At 47.1% G+C, this 13,820-nt stretch overlaps 1 protein-coding gene across 14 annotated transcripts in view; it reads right to left on the reverse strand.

Annotated features, from left to right (window-relative positions):
• The window catches only part of LOC141072913 (scavenger receptor cysteine-rich domain-containing protein DMBT1-like), a 490,185-nt gene that overhangs the window by 18,295 nt on the left and 458,070 nt on the right, over nucleotides 1–13,820 (reverse strand). For all 14 annotated transcript variants that reach the window (XM_073560164.1, XM_073560162.1, XM_073560161.1 and 11 more), the window contains one exon: nucleotides 4,705–4,843. In XM_073560164.1, the coding sequence (XP_073416265.1) occupies nucleotides 4,705–4,843 (139 nt within the window). The remainder of the gene's footprint in view (nucleotides 1–4,704; nucleotides 4,844–13,820) is intronic.

Genomic DNA, 13,820 nt, shown 5'->3' on the forward strand with positions numbered 1-13,820 from the left:
CGGGCTGCTGTACACTGCTACCAAGGTGAAGCTGACCCGGCATTGGGGGCTACGATTAACCAAGGGGTGGAAGAGATGGAGGAAGTGCTGCATGAAGTAGATCCCGTGCAGGCAGCCCGGGCAGATAATCGACAACAGCATCGACAGGTCGTGTGGGTTAATGGGAAACATATGCAGGGACTAAGAGATTTGGGGCAACTTTGAGCTTTGTGAAGCTTCATCTCATCCAGGACCAAGAGAAGACGGACCGGACAGTGGCAGTCCGTGTAGCAGGGGGAGCTATACATAGACTACCCACTGCCAGGATTCACCTGAAATGGGGAGTCGGGGATGGCCTTGTTGAGGTCGGCTTGATGGAGGATTTGCCTGCAGTCGTCTTGCTGGGAAATGACTTGGGGCCCATGTTGTCTGCATTCTCGGTGGCCCCTCTGGCTGAGACCTATCCTGTGACCACCCGGAGACAAGCTCGAGCTGCGGAGGCGGAATCACACTCAGAGGAGGCCCAGGTAAGACATCCCAGCCCTGCACGTATTCCCATAGCCAGACACATTTCTTGGGCCACCCCAGATGAATTTAAGAGGGAGTTACTTGAGGATCCTTCATTAGAGGGATATCGTGGGAAGGCACAAGAGGGTAGAGGAGTACTGGAAGGGGAATAGTTTGTATGGAAGCAGGGACTCCTCTACCAGATCACAGAGCAGCACCACACAGGGACGAGCCCCACTATAAAACAACAGCTGGTAGTTCCCAAGAAGTATAGGCAGGAGCTACTGCGAATCTCTCATGATATACCCTTGGCTGGGCACTTCGGCGTCAGTCGCACCAGGCATCGTCTGACACAAAACTTCTTTTGGCCGGGGGTAACCTATGATGTTCATCAGTACTGCCAGACCTGTGACAGTTGTCAGCGCATTGGCAAGAGGGGGGATCGATGCAAGGCCAAATTACGCCCCCTCCCCATTGTGGAGGAACCATTTAGCCGAGTAGCGGTCGATCTGATAGGACCGTTAGCCAAACCCAGTCCGTCCGGAAAAAGTATATATTGACAGTGGTAGATTATGCCACACGGTATCCAGAGGCGGTTGCGTTACCTAACATACTGGCAGAGACGGTGGCGGCTGCCCTGCTCCAGGTTTTCTCACGGGTTGGATTTCCCCGGGAGATTTTCTCGGACCAGGGTACCCAGTTTACAGCAGAGGTGACCAACCAACTGTGGAAGCTGTGCGGCGTAAAGTCCATTAGAAGCGCCCCGTACCATCTGCAAACCAATGGGTTGTGTGAACGCTTTAACGGGACATTAAAACAGCTCATTGGGACTTTTACCAGGACCTACAGGGACTGGGAGAAATTCTTGCCACACCTCCTGTTTGCCTATCGGGAGGTGCCCCAAGAATCCATGGGGTTCTCCCCATTCGAGCTGGTATACGGGAGACGGGTAAGGGGACCCCTAGACTTAGTGCTGGAGCACTGGGAAGGGGAGGGTCTCATAGAAGGGGTACCTATTGTACCCTATGTGCTGGAATTCCGGGACCGCCTGCAGGAGCTGACCCAGGTTGTACGTGAGAACCTGCAGGCGACACAGCAGCACCAGCGCATATGGTACTATCGGAGGGCCAGAGAGCGCACTTTGGAAATAGGACAGAAGGTCCTGGTGTTAGAGCCCACTAAGCAGAATAAGTTTCAAGCTGCATGGCAGGGGCCCTACCAGGTAGTGGGGAAAATAGCCGACACAACCTATAATGTCGCCGATTGTGACGACCCCAGGGTTATCCGCATGTTCCACGTGAATATGCTGAAGCCCTACCAGGAGCGCCCTGAAGAGGTAGTGGCCATCTGTGCACCTGAAGCAGAGGATTTAGCCGGACTCCCCTTGCCAGATGTCTTAGGGGAAAAGACTCAGTCTAAAACATGGGACCAGGTACACTTGGGTGAAGACCTAGGCCCCTGGGAGAGACTGCAGGCGGAGGCGTTGTTGAGGCTGCGACAGAGGATGTTTTCAGAGAGACCGGGGTACACTCGCCTGGCACAACACAAGGTTGAGACCCAGGATCAGACCCCCCTGCGACAAAACCCCTTCTGTGTCCCTGAGTCTGTACGAGAGGGGATGCGACAAGAAATACAAGAGATGTTGCGTTTAGGGGTCATTGAAGCGTCAGATAGTCCCTGGGCATCCCCCGTAGTGTTAGTGCCCAAGAAGGATGGGACTACATGGTTTTGTGTAGACTATCGTAAGCTCAATGAGAAAACAGTGACGGATGCATACCCCATGCCGCGTGTGGATGAGTTGTTAGACCGGCTGGCGGGGGCAAAGTATTTGACCACCATCGATCTATGCAAAGGCTACTGGCAGATTCCCCTTAGTCCTGACGCTATTCCCAAGTCGGCATTTGTCACCCCGTTTGGCTTATTCCAGTTTCGAGTTATGCCATTCGGGATGAAGAATGCCCCGGCGACCTTCCAAAGGCTGGCTGACCGGCTTCTGGATGGTCTCCAGGACTATGCTTGTGCCTACCTGGACGACATCGCCATCTACAGTGCGACATGGGAAGAGCATCTAAGTCACCTAGAGACAGTATTGGACAGGATCCACCAGGCCGGAATCATCCTGAACCCAAACAAGTGTCACTTGGGCAAAGCGGAGGTTCAGTATTTAGGGCATTGGGTGGGAAGTGGGAAACAGCGACCAGAACCAGCCAAGATTGAGGCCATAGCCAAATGGCCCATCCGACGCACTAAAACCCAGGTCATGGCATTTCTAGGGACAGCGGGGTATTACAGGAAATTCGTTCCCAACTACAGCAGCGTAGCCAAGCCCCTCACTGATTTGACCCATAAGAACCAACCCCGCCAGGTAACCTGGACCTCAGAGTGTGAGGAAGCCTTCCGCCAACTAAAGGACGCCCTCACCAATACCCCTGTATTGGCCGCACCTGATCCAACTAAACGTTTCCTTATTCACACAGACGCTTCTATGTTTGGATTGGTGGCAGTACTGAGCCAAGTTGGGCCGGACAGCCAAGAACACCCGGTAGCTTACCTGAATCGGAAACTACTGCCCCGTGAAGTAAGCTATGCGGCCATCGAGAAGGAGTGCCTGGCGGTAGTATGGGCACTCAAGAAGTTGCAACCATATTTGTATGGATGACAGTTTTCCCTCCTAACGGACCATAATCCCCTAGTCTGGCTTAATCAGGTCTCCGGAGACAACGCCAGATTGCTGCCGTGGAGTTTAGCCCTACAACCTCTGGACTTCACCATCCACCACAGACCCGGCAAACAAAATGGTAACGCTGATGGACTAAGTCGACAAACGGAACCTGTACCAACCCCATAAACTTCGGTCATCCCCAAACTGATCCGTTGAGGATCAGACTGTGTATGCCGATCGCGTCGCTGAAAAGAGGAGCCGTGTTACGTGTTGCAGAGCCACTCAGCACTCAGAATATGTTGTGCAGTTATATGTATGTATAATAGGTTCTATGTGAGATGCATGTCTGGCCTGCTGCTTTTCTATTGGCCCGCCCTCTGTATCTGTGTGATATATTCTGTGTCCTGTGAGTAAAGTGTTGTCAGACTGGAAATACATGGAGAAGCAGTGATCTTTTATATGCGCCCATGTAACCAAGGAATTCCAGCCATCGTCATTCATTCAGACTCCAGCCAACGCAGAACGGATCTCCGAAAACACGGGGTGGTACTGAAAGAGGTACCCCAGCTTGGGTAGACCCCGTTACACGATGAATGAGTGATGAGTCGGGTGATAGGTAGCCTATTCCTAGGAATGATCATTCTTGATAATCATGCAGTGTAAATGCACATTTTCTTTTATTTTGACTTTGTGAGCCATTCTATTCATTACCAATTCTTTGATCTACTCTGTGTAAATACAAATATACACCCAAGTTAGCTTAAATACAGTCAGTTTAGTTACCAATGCTACTGAAAGATAAGAAAAACAAGTTTTATTATACTCACCCGGGGGCGGTCCGGTCCGATGGGCGGCGCAGGTCCGGGTCTGGCGCCTCCCATCTTCTTGCGATGTCGTCCTTGCTTCCTGTTGTGGCTCCTGCGCAGGCGTACTGATCTGCCCTGTTGAGGGCAGAGCCAAGTACTGCCGTGCGCAGGCGCTGGGCCTCTCTGACCTCTCCCAGCGCCTGCATATTGCAGTACTAGGCTCTGCCCTGAACAGGGCAGATTAGTATGCCTGTGCAGGAGCCACGACAAGAAGCAAGGAAGATGACACCATCACATAAAGATGGGAGGCGCCGGACCTGCGACGCCCATCAGACCGGACCGCCCCCAGGTGAGTATAATAAAACTTGCTTTTCTTATCTTTCAGGTCAGATTGGGGGCTTATCTACAGCATTCTAGAATGCTGTAGATAAGCCCTGAAAGGTAGGGGCCGCAGCTTATTGTGGAAAAACGAGGTGACAGGTTCCCTTTAATAGAATTTCTCTAAATACACTTATCATATGCCCAGTGACATTTTATTGGCTGCAAATAAACATCACCAGATGTTCCTATGTCTCTGATTTCCCGTTACATCATAATGGTGAAGTACAGCAAAAATGCATTTCTACCACATAAAGAATAAATAAAATGTATCTGTTCATTGTAGTATTGTTCTAATTTCATCTTATATTAAAATCCACTATGCATTCTCATATCATTTTTTTAATATGGCAAATATGAAATATTACTTACGCAAAATCAGTAAACTCGAGCTTGATAATGCTGTTTGGAACTTGAATATGCCAAACACAATCTGCAGGGCCATATGAGTGTGGATAAGCCGGGCTTTCGATGACACCCCAAGGATTTCTCAGGATTCCACCACAGTTAGCTGAAAGATCAATGTACTAAAGATAAAATTTTTCTTTATTTGTACACAAAAAAATAACATCTCTCAACAAATGTTTGCTTTTTTTTGGAAATCACCTGAGTAGTAAGGGGGAGGAATGTCTCATCAAAAGGAAATCTGCCAGGTGCCCCGCCCACTATCAAATTGATATCAAAGTGATATCAAATTGATATTAAAGTGAATGAAATCGATATTGTGCGTCTATCGTAGTGTATTAAAGGGAATGAAATAGATATCATGCATCTATCGTAGTGAATTAAACTGTATTGAATAGATATTCTATGAATATCGTAGTGAACCAAAATGTATTAACCCCTTAATGACAGCCAATACGTCTTTTTACTGACCTGAGATATAAGGGAATGTCATCCCCATACAGGTGACAATCCAGCAGCTGACAACTGTACATTATAGTTGACAACTTGCTGTATCAGAAACGATCAGTGTTGTCACCGTCCATATCTGTTTAACCCCTTAGTTGCTGCTGTCAAAAGTGACTACATCAAATAAATGGTTAATAGATTGTGAGTGCTTCCGCTTTAACCTAATTGACACACCAAGATCATGATTGTATGGCTCTGATGTTTGCCATAACAGTTCATGGCCAAATAGCGGCCTTAAGGCCCCGTCTCACACAGCAATCTCGCTAGCGAGATCGCTGATTTTGTAACGCCACAGCGATCTCGCCAGTGAGATCGCTGTGTGTGACAGGGATCAGCGACCGGCCCCCCTGCCGGGTATCGCCGATCGTGCTCAATCGTCCTGGGCCATTTTTGATAGCTGCTCTCCCGCTGGCCAGCACACATCGCTGCGTGTGGAAGCGAGAGACCAGCGATCAGCGACGCTGGACGTTGGTTTCTAATGTAAACATCGGGTATCCAGGAGCCGCGCGGCTCTTTGATACTCGATGTTTACCTTGGAAACCAGCGTGTACGCCAGTTTCCAAGGTAAGCAGCGGGTATCCAAGAGCCGCGGCTCCTGCATACCCGATGTTTACATTAGAAACCAGCTTGCTTGCTGGTCCTGATCGCTGGAGGGGCTGTCTATGTGACAGCTCACCAGCGATCAGCCTAACGATGTCCCAGCGATCCCATCCATGTCAGATCGTTGGTGGGATTGCTGGGACATCGTTGTGTATAACAGGGCCTTTAGAGACTCCCGGCTATAGTGACCGGTTCAGAAGTTAGCGACATTTAGGTGGTAAACAAACACTTTTTCATTGCTGCTATACCACTTTGCATTAATTCCTGAAAATCACCTGAAGGGTTAATAAACTATCTGACAGAAGTTTTCAATATGGCAGGGGTGCTGTTTTTAAAATGGTATCACGTTTGGGGTTTTCCAATATATAGCACCCCCAAAGTCACTTCAAACCTGGATAGGTCCCTCAAAAAAATAAATGTTGTAAATTTCCTTGAAAAAATGAAAAAGTACTGCTACATTTCTAAACCTCCTAAAAGGCTAACAACATAAATTAGCATTTTAAAAATGGTGCTGATGTAAGGCAGACATGTGAGAAATGTTATTTATTAATGTCTTCTGTGGTATGACTCTCTGGATTAAAGGGATAATCATTAAAAGATTGAAAATTGCAATTTTTTTTACATTTTTGTCAAGTTTCTGATATGTTTTGTGTTTATTTATAAAAAATATCAACCTAAATTTACCATTATCATAAATTATAATGTGCCACGAAAAAACATTCTCAAAATCAATGGGATTTGTTGAAGCGTTCCAGAGTTATCACCATATAAAGTGACATTGGTTATAATTTATAAAATTTGCCCCGTCACTAAGGGGTTAAATTGTTTCCCACAAATTGATAAAAAAGTGATATTAACGTGCATTAAATAGCTATCATACGACTATCGTAGTGTATGAAAGTGTATTAAATTGGTAACCTGCACAAATTCCAGTAATCAAAGTGAAACAAAGTGCGATTGATACGTTAATCAGAATTGGTTTCACTGTGCCTATTATTTTATAGGGACAATAATTATTTCTATAGGCTCTATTATGTATAGTGCTGATATTGTGTATTGTCTTTTATTAACAATTTGATACGCTCAACAGTACTGAGTAAAATAAAGAATGAGAGACGCGTATTTCAGATAATAGTTATAATGTTTATTGAACAAAATCAGTGACATTTTATAAAGACGTATGAATAAATTTCATTGTTCAATTAGATTCAATCAGTTATATCACATTTCTTGAAATCCATGTTTATTGAACAAAATCAATGTCATTTTAATACACCGCAATTAAACAATCATATCGAAAAGAGACAACGCAATACACAGCAATCTCGGGTTTATGAGCAGAAAGGTATTACCAATTTTCTTACATAAAGGACAGAGGGCAACTGAGGAACTAACTGTCTTCTTCCTCAACATATCTTTGAAACATGTTGGAAAGTCCATTGGTCCCCGCCGCAACCACCAGCAAGTGAAACCGACGTGGTCATGTGCTGACTCACATCACGAAGGTCCTGTATACCTGGAGCAGCTCACAGACGCCGGGAGCACGAGAGGCCGCTCACGTCTGCTCCACAGCTGGAGGTACACTGACAGGAGGCTGCCACCGACCGGGGCAGGCCCTGTAACTCGTCTATACCCCTGTGTACAAACCCCCCCTCTTTTTCTAAGCGCTGGAGCAAAAAGCGCTATTTTAACCTGCACCGCTTACTGGAGTGAGGACTTCGCATCGCATTATCTTTACAGGTACCGCTCTCTGACTTATGCATTTACTATTGCGGCTACTCTGCACAGCCGTTCACAGGCTGCAATTTGACTTTGACTTTTTTTTTTTTTAAGCTGCTATCAGGAAGAAGTACCCTGCAGTATATAACCTGTTCAGTGATTTCAGGTTTTTACCATCACTCATGCCTTTTTAGTTTTTAATGATTGTTCAGGTTGGAATTAAGATTGCCACCAGCATCTATATATATATATTTTTTTTTCCCTTAAGCACTTCTTCTGAGATCTTACAATTGTCTATTTCTAATTGCTATTTTCTCGCTATTATCCAGCTACATAAAGAGCACTTATAAGAGGTTTTTTTTTTTCTATAACCACCTAATTTAGATTTCCCTCTTCTTTATGAGTGTTCCAGGCGCACACTAATATTATGATTTATGTTTATCATTTTGTTTTTATGTGGTATTATTTTGCAAACCTAGAGAATGTGGAGTTTCGTACACAGGACCTTTCTATTAGGACATGTGATAGAAGGTGATAGCGTCATTGGTCTCTATGGAACATAGGCATTGTAGTAATGCTCACAGGACCTTTGGCTTGCCCATGTGATCTACATTGCAGTTCTCATTGGTTAGCATGAAGTATAAGGTTTGCATTATGTCAGTAATTTGCAGCTGTGATAAAGACCCATGTAGGGTCGAAACGCGTAGCTGTTATTCCAGTGCCTCATAGCACATCCATCCATTCTTAATTTTTTCAATAAAGCAAGAAATTTTATCAGCTGGAACGCCCCTCATGTGTTTGTCTACTATCAACTATCTTTTGGTCCAATCGACGTTCCGTGCTGTGGCTGTGGTTGGTGAGCTGGCTAGGGCTTCTTTTAGCCCATTTTTTTTTCTATTTGTGCAATGATGGAGGACGCACACTGTGGGCAACGCGATGACATGCGCAGCGGCCAGCACCATCTTAGAGAAGGGCACTGAAGTGATTGGCTGACTTTGTGTGGCGTCACAGTGGGTAAAAAAGGCTGTGACCGCCGACCGCCTTCTTACTTCTGCCGATCTTACAATAGGGAGAGGTCCTGCTGCTGCTGATTCTGAATAGGGAGAGCATTAGGCAGGGAAGAAAAAAAAACTGCTTCTGCTTATAGCGCTTTTCACTGTACAGTTAGTGTGCAGTGAAAGGGGAGGATTTTTGTTTTGTGCAGCAGCGCTGGTGGTGATTAGGCTGCTTTTTAAGGCTACCTGCTAGCTGCATTGCTATGTGCACACTGCTGTTCAAACTGCTTTTTTCAAAGCACTCCAACTTTTACTGTTTTGTTCTGTTGAGTAACTGAGCATTCATTTTTGTTAGGAATGGCGGAACGCACTAAAATAAAAATAATAATAAAGTGCGTTCGCCACTCGGGGTCCACCGTGCAGTAGGTAATATAACCGTTGCTAAGTGGTGGCAGGAGCAATACGGCGGTATGATGCACACGGGTTAAACTTCACCCGGAGTGCGCAGAGCGGCCTCTGTTCACACACAGAGGTGCTGCAACAAAAAACACACAAAACGCTGAACCTGTTAGTGACACAGGCTTCAGGTAGATGCACACATGGTGTCTGGTCACAGGAGCTGGACCCAAGACAGAGGAGCTGTGTCCCTCTAGACCTACCGTGTGTGTGACGTCACTGCTGCGAACGCCTAGAAGGGCTGCAACTGCAGCGCGGAGTAGGACACTGCCGCTCGACGACAAAGCCAGATAAGGCTTGCCACTGACTGGCCCTGACTACTAAACTAATTCCCTATCACCATGCACAATATCAGAGGGAAGGGGTTTCAAATGAGTAAGTCACCAGAGTAATACATCCGTCACCATTCACACATAGCAAGTATAGTCTATACTAGCGCATGGCGGAACAGCCATGAGCGCCTTTTATAGTATCCGGGACCTCCTGCATGCTTCCAGATCTCTGAGATGGACCAATGAGAACTGGAGCGGGACCTGAGCACATGACTCCCGATCTCCAGTAGGAGATCGTCCCATGAGCATGCCCAGTAAGAGGAGAGAAAGACTTAGCCTCAGGAGAGATTTGCTGCAAGGCAATCTCCTCTGCAATCTCCTCTGCAGTGGAAAAATAGGAGGAGAGTGCAGAATGTGAGGATCTGGATCCCTGCTGAGTAAACGCAGAAATCTGTCTCCTAACAATTTTTTCACACACCATATAGCGGTGTACGCTCCTCACACACTACCTTGTACCGCCTTGTATCACGGACAAATAGAATCTGTGTGTGACTCTGGAAAAACAAGCCAAGGAGATTTTCCATTTTTTCAGACCAACACCTTAGATAGCTGTCCGCTTTTCAAACAGTTTCGTATATCTGCTGTTTGATACGGTCAAAACTAGACAGAGACAGCGTGTGTCAGCCCGTATAAAAATAGACAGAGATTGACAATTTTCCATACACACACCATATAGAGCTGTCCGATTCTCAAACAGTATTGTATATCTGTCATTCGCATTACAGTCACATCTATACAGAGTCAGCGTGTGTGTGTGACACTCCGTAAATACATATACGGAGATTGTTAGTTACACAAAAAACATATACAGCTGTACACTTCTGATACAGTTCCGTATATCTGCTTGTTGGATTATGGTCAAATACATACTGTGAGAGCGTCTGTGACTAATAAAATATATACGTAGATTTATTTTTTTAATACACCTTACAAAGGTGGACGCTCCTCATACAGTACCATCTCTGCTGGTATTTTTGGTACATTTTCCCAAACATGAGGAAGTATGGTGGAAGAGGCAGCAGATGTGGGCAGGGGGGCGCAGCTGGTACTGATGGTGGTGGTGCATCGGCTGGTTCTGGCAAAAGCACAATAGTAGCTAAGGCAGGAGGTGTTGAGCCTGCGTCATTGTCTGGCCCAAGAAGGCCTGTAAGGTTGCCTTTTCTTGGAGTAGGAAAACCGCTTTTAAAGCCGGAGCATCAGGAACAGGTTTTGGCGTACATTGACGAAACAGCCACCAGCTCTATTGCCTCCTCTTCTGAATGTTTGAAACCTGCAAGCGCGGAGTCGTCAGTGCATGGTTCTGGTCAGGAAAAACACCTTTCCTTGTGTCCTTCACCTCCACCAAAAGTTAAGGATGCGGCAGCCCACACTTCAGATTACTCCATGGAGCTCTTTTCACATACCATGCCTGGGTTAATTAAAAAAGGGGCCCATCATATACTAGAGGATTCCAAATGGGGGACATCAGACACTGGAGCAGCATCCATGAGGCCCATCATATACTGGAGCATTATGTGGAGCTCATCATATACTGTATGTGTCATGGTATGCCTAGGTTACTTTAGGCTAAAACCCCGGGACCCCTGCAGTGTCCCTCAGACTAGGGAAAACCCTGTCTGTCCCTCAACCCAGGGTTTACACTGAAGGTGTGCCTGCCTGGGCCTCCACCCTGTCCCTGTCTCCTGTCCAGCCCTAAGCTGAACCCACCACCCTCCACCCAGTGAGGGGACCAGACACCAGACCCCACAAATACGTATGGACAGGGGTAAAAGAAACACCACACCGTTAATACACAAGGGAATACAATAATGTGCAAGGGCAACCAAATATATATATATAACAGATAGGAGAAAGAACAACTGAGAGATATACTGCACCAGATATCAGACGCTCCAAAACCACCACTGCTGACCGGTATTGCTAGCACTAGGCAAAAGCTATAGTCGGCGACGCCCATAGTCAAGACGGACTATTTAAAGACCAAGGGCGTGGCCCAGCCCTCAGCCAGCATGACAACCTGGTTAACCCTATCCCGACTGGAACAGAATACCCAACAAAGTCCCTGAGCATACTGTAGTGGAATAGGGTATTACCGCTGTCTGCCGGACACCCTGGTGTGAACAGTGTCCGACATGACAATACTGTAGTGGAATAGGGTATTACCGCTGTCTGCCGGACACCCTGGTGTGAACAGTGTCCGACACTGTACCCCGCCTTCTACGAGGGACCTCCGGAACCTCACCATGTCGAGGACCTGGCTTGTCCGGATGGCGACGATGGAACATAGTAACCAGTCGATCAGCATGAATGTCCGAGGCCGGCACCCATGTCCTCTCCTCAGGACCATAGCCACGCCAGTGGACCAGGTACTGTAGAGTGCGACGCACAACCCTAGAGTCCACCACTTTGGACACCTCAAATTCCAACGCGCCATCCACCAAGACGGGAGGTGGTGGCCCGGGAGAACCATCCACCAAACCCACGACCTTTTTTAGCAATGCTTTGTGAAACACATTATGACTCTTATACACAGCCGTCAACTCCAAACGAAATGCCACGGGGTTGATCACTGCGGAGATCCTAAATGGGCCAATGAACCTGGGACCCAACTTAAGTGACGGTATCTTGAGCTTGATGTTCCTTGTAGATAACCACACCCAATCACCCACACACAGGTCCGGACCTGGCACACGTCTGCAGTCAGCCACCCGTTTGTACCTGGAACCCACCTTCAACAAGCGCTGCTTGACTCTCCTCCAAACAGACGACAATTGAGTTCCCAACTGGTCCTCCTCAGGGACGCCAACCGAACACCCCTGATGCAAGGTACAAAATTGAGGATGTTGACCATACACACAAAAAAAAGGAGATTCCCCAGACGATTCCTGGCAATGGTTGTTTATTGCGAATTCTGCCAGAGGAAGAAACGCTGACCACTCTTCCTGATTGTCGGAAACAAAGCAGCGCAAGTATTGCTCCAGGTTTTGGTTCATCCGCTCAGTCTGCCCATTCGACTGAGGGTGGAAAGCCGATGAATGAGATAATTTGATCCCAAGGCGAGAACAAAAAGCTCTCCAAAACTTTGCCACAAACTGCGTTCCTCGATCAGACACAATGTCAGACGGGACACCATGAAGTCTGACCACCTCACGAATAAATATCTGAGCAAGAGTCTTAGCATTGGGCAAAGATGGTAAAGCAACGAAATGTGGCATTTTGGAGAACCTATCAACAATTACCAAAATGACCGAGTTCCCTGCCGAGGCGGGCAAGTCTGTAATAAAATCCATGGAAATCTCAGTCCATGGCTTACTGGGCACCCTGAGAGGCTGCAACCTACCAGCGGGACGGGAACGAGGAGTCTTGGCCCGTGTGCACGTGGTACAGGCAGACACATATGAGGCCACATCCTGCCGGATTTTAGGCCACCAAAAACGACGCGATACCAGTTCCAGAGTGCTCTTAACCCCTGGATGACCTGCCAGTACCGTGTCGTGTTGTTCGCCTAACACTCTAGAGCGTAGATGTAGTGGCACAAAAGATTTATTAGCAGGCAACCTCCTCCTGAGCCTCCGCAATCTCTGCCTCAATTTCTGTCGTGATGGCAGATACCACCACACCCTTTTGGAGAATAGGCACCGGCTCTTCACATAACTCTCCACCAGGAAAACACCTGGATAAAGCGTCTGCCTTAATATTCTTCGAACCAGGTCGATAGGTAACAATGAAGTTGAACCGGGTGAAGAATAATGCCCAGCGAGCCTGTCTGGAGGACAGGCGCTTAGCAGATTCTAAATAAAGCAAATTCTTATGGTCGGTTATCACAGTAATCTGATGAACAGCCCCCTCCAAGAAGTGTCGCCACTCCTCAAATGCCAATTTGATGGCCAACAATTCCCTGTTGCCAATATCATAATTACGCTCCGCAGGTGACAGCTTCTTGGAGAAGTAGACACACGGATGCAACTTGGCCCAAGATGGGCCCTGAAACAGTACAGCCCCCACTCCAACCTCCGATGCATCCACCTCCACGACAAACGGTAAGGAGACATCGGGCTGCACCAGAATGGGCGCTGAGGCAAAACTATTCTTGAGGAATTCAAACGCCTGTACCGCAGGCTCAGACCAGTCAGAAAAGTCGGTACCCTTCTTAGTCATGTCAGTAAGTGGTTTGGCAATCATAGAGAAATTCTTAATAAATTTCCTATAGTAATTGGAGAAGCCAAGAAATCTCTGAAGTGCCTTAAGATTATCAGGCCGATCCCAATGTAGTACCGCCTGCACCTTTGCGGTGTCCATCTTAAACCCTGAGGCGGAGATTATATAACCCAAGAACGGTAGCTCCTGTACGACAAACACACATTTTTCAAGCTTGACATAGAGCCTGTTCTCTCTGAGCAACTGCAGGACCTGTCTAACATGCTCTATATGTGTATCATGGTCGCGAGAGAAAATGAGGATGTCGTCTAGATAA

Source organism: Dendrobates tinctorius, unplaced genomic scaffold (genome assembly GCF_039654945.1).
Source record: "Dendrobates tinctorius isolate UK_male_01 unplaced genomic scaffold, ASM3965494v1 ptg000293l, whole genome shotgun sequence".
NCBI lineage: Eukaryota > Metazoa > Chordata > Amphibia > Anura > Dendrobatidae > Dendrobates > Dendrobates tinctorius.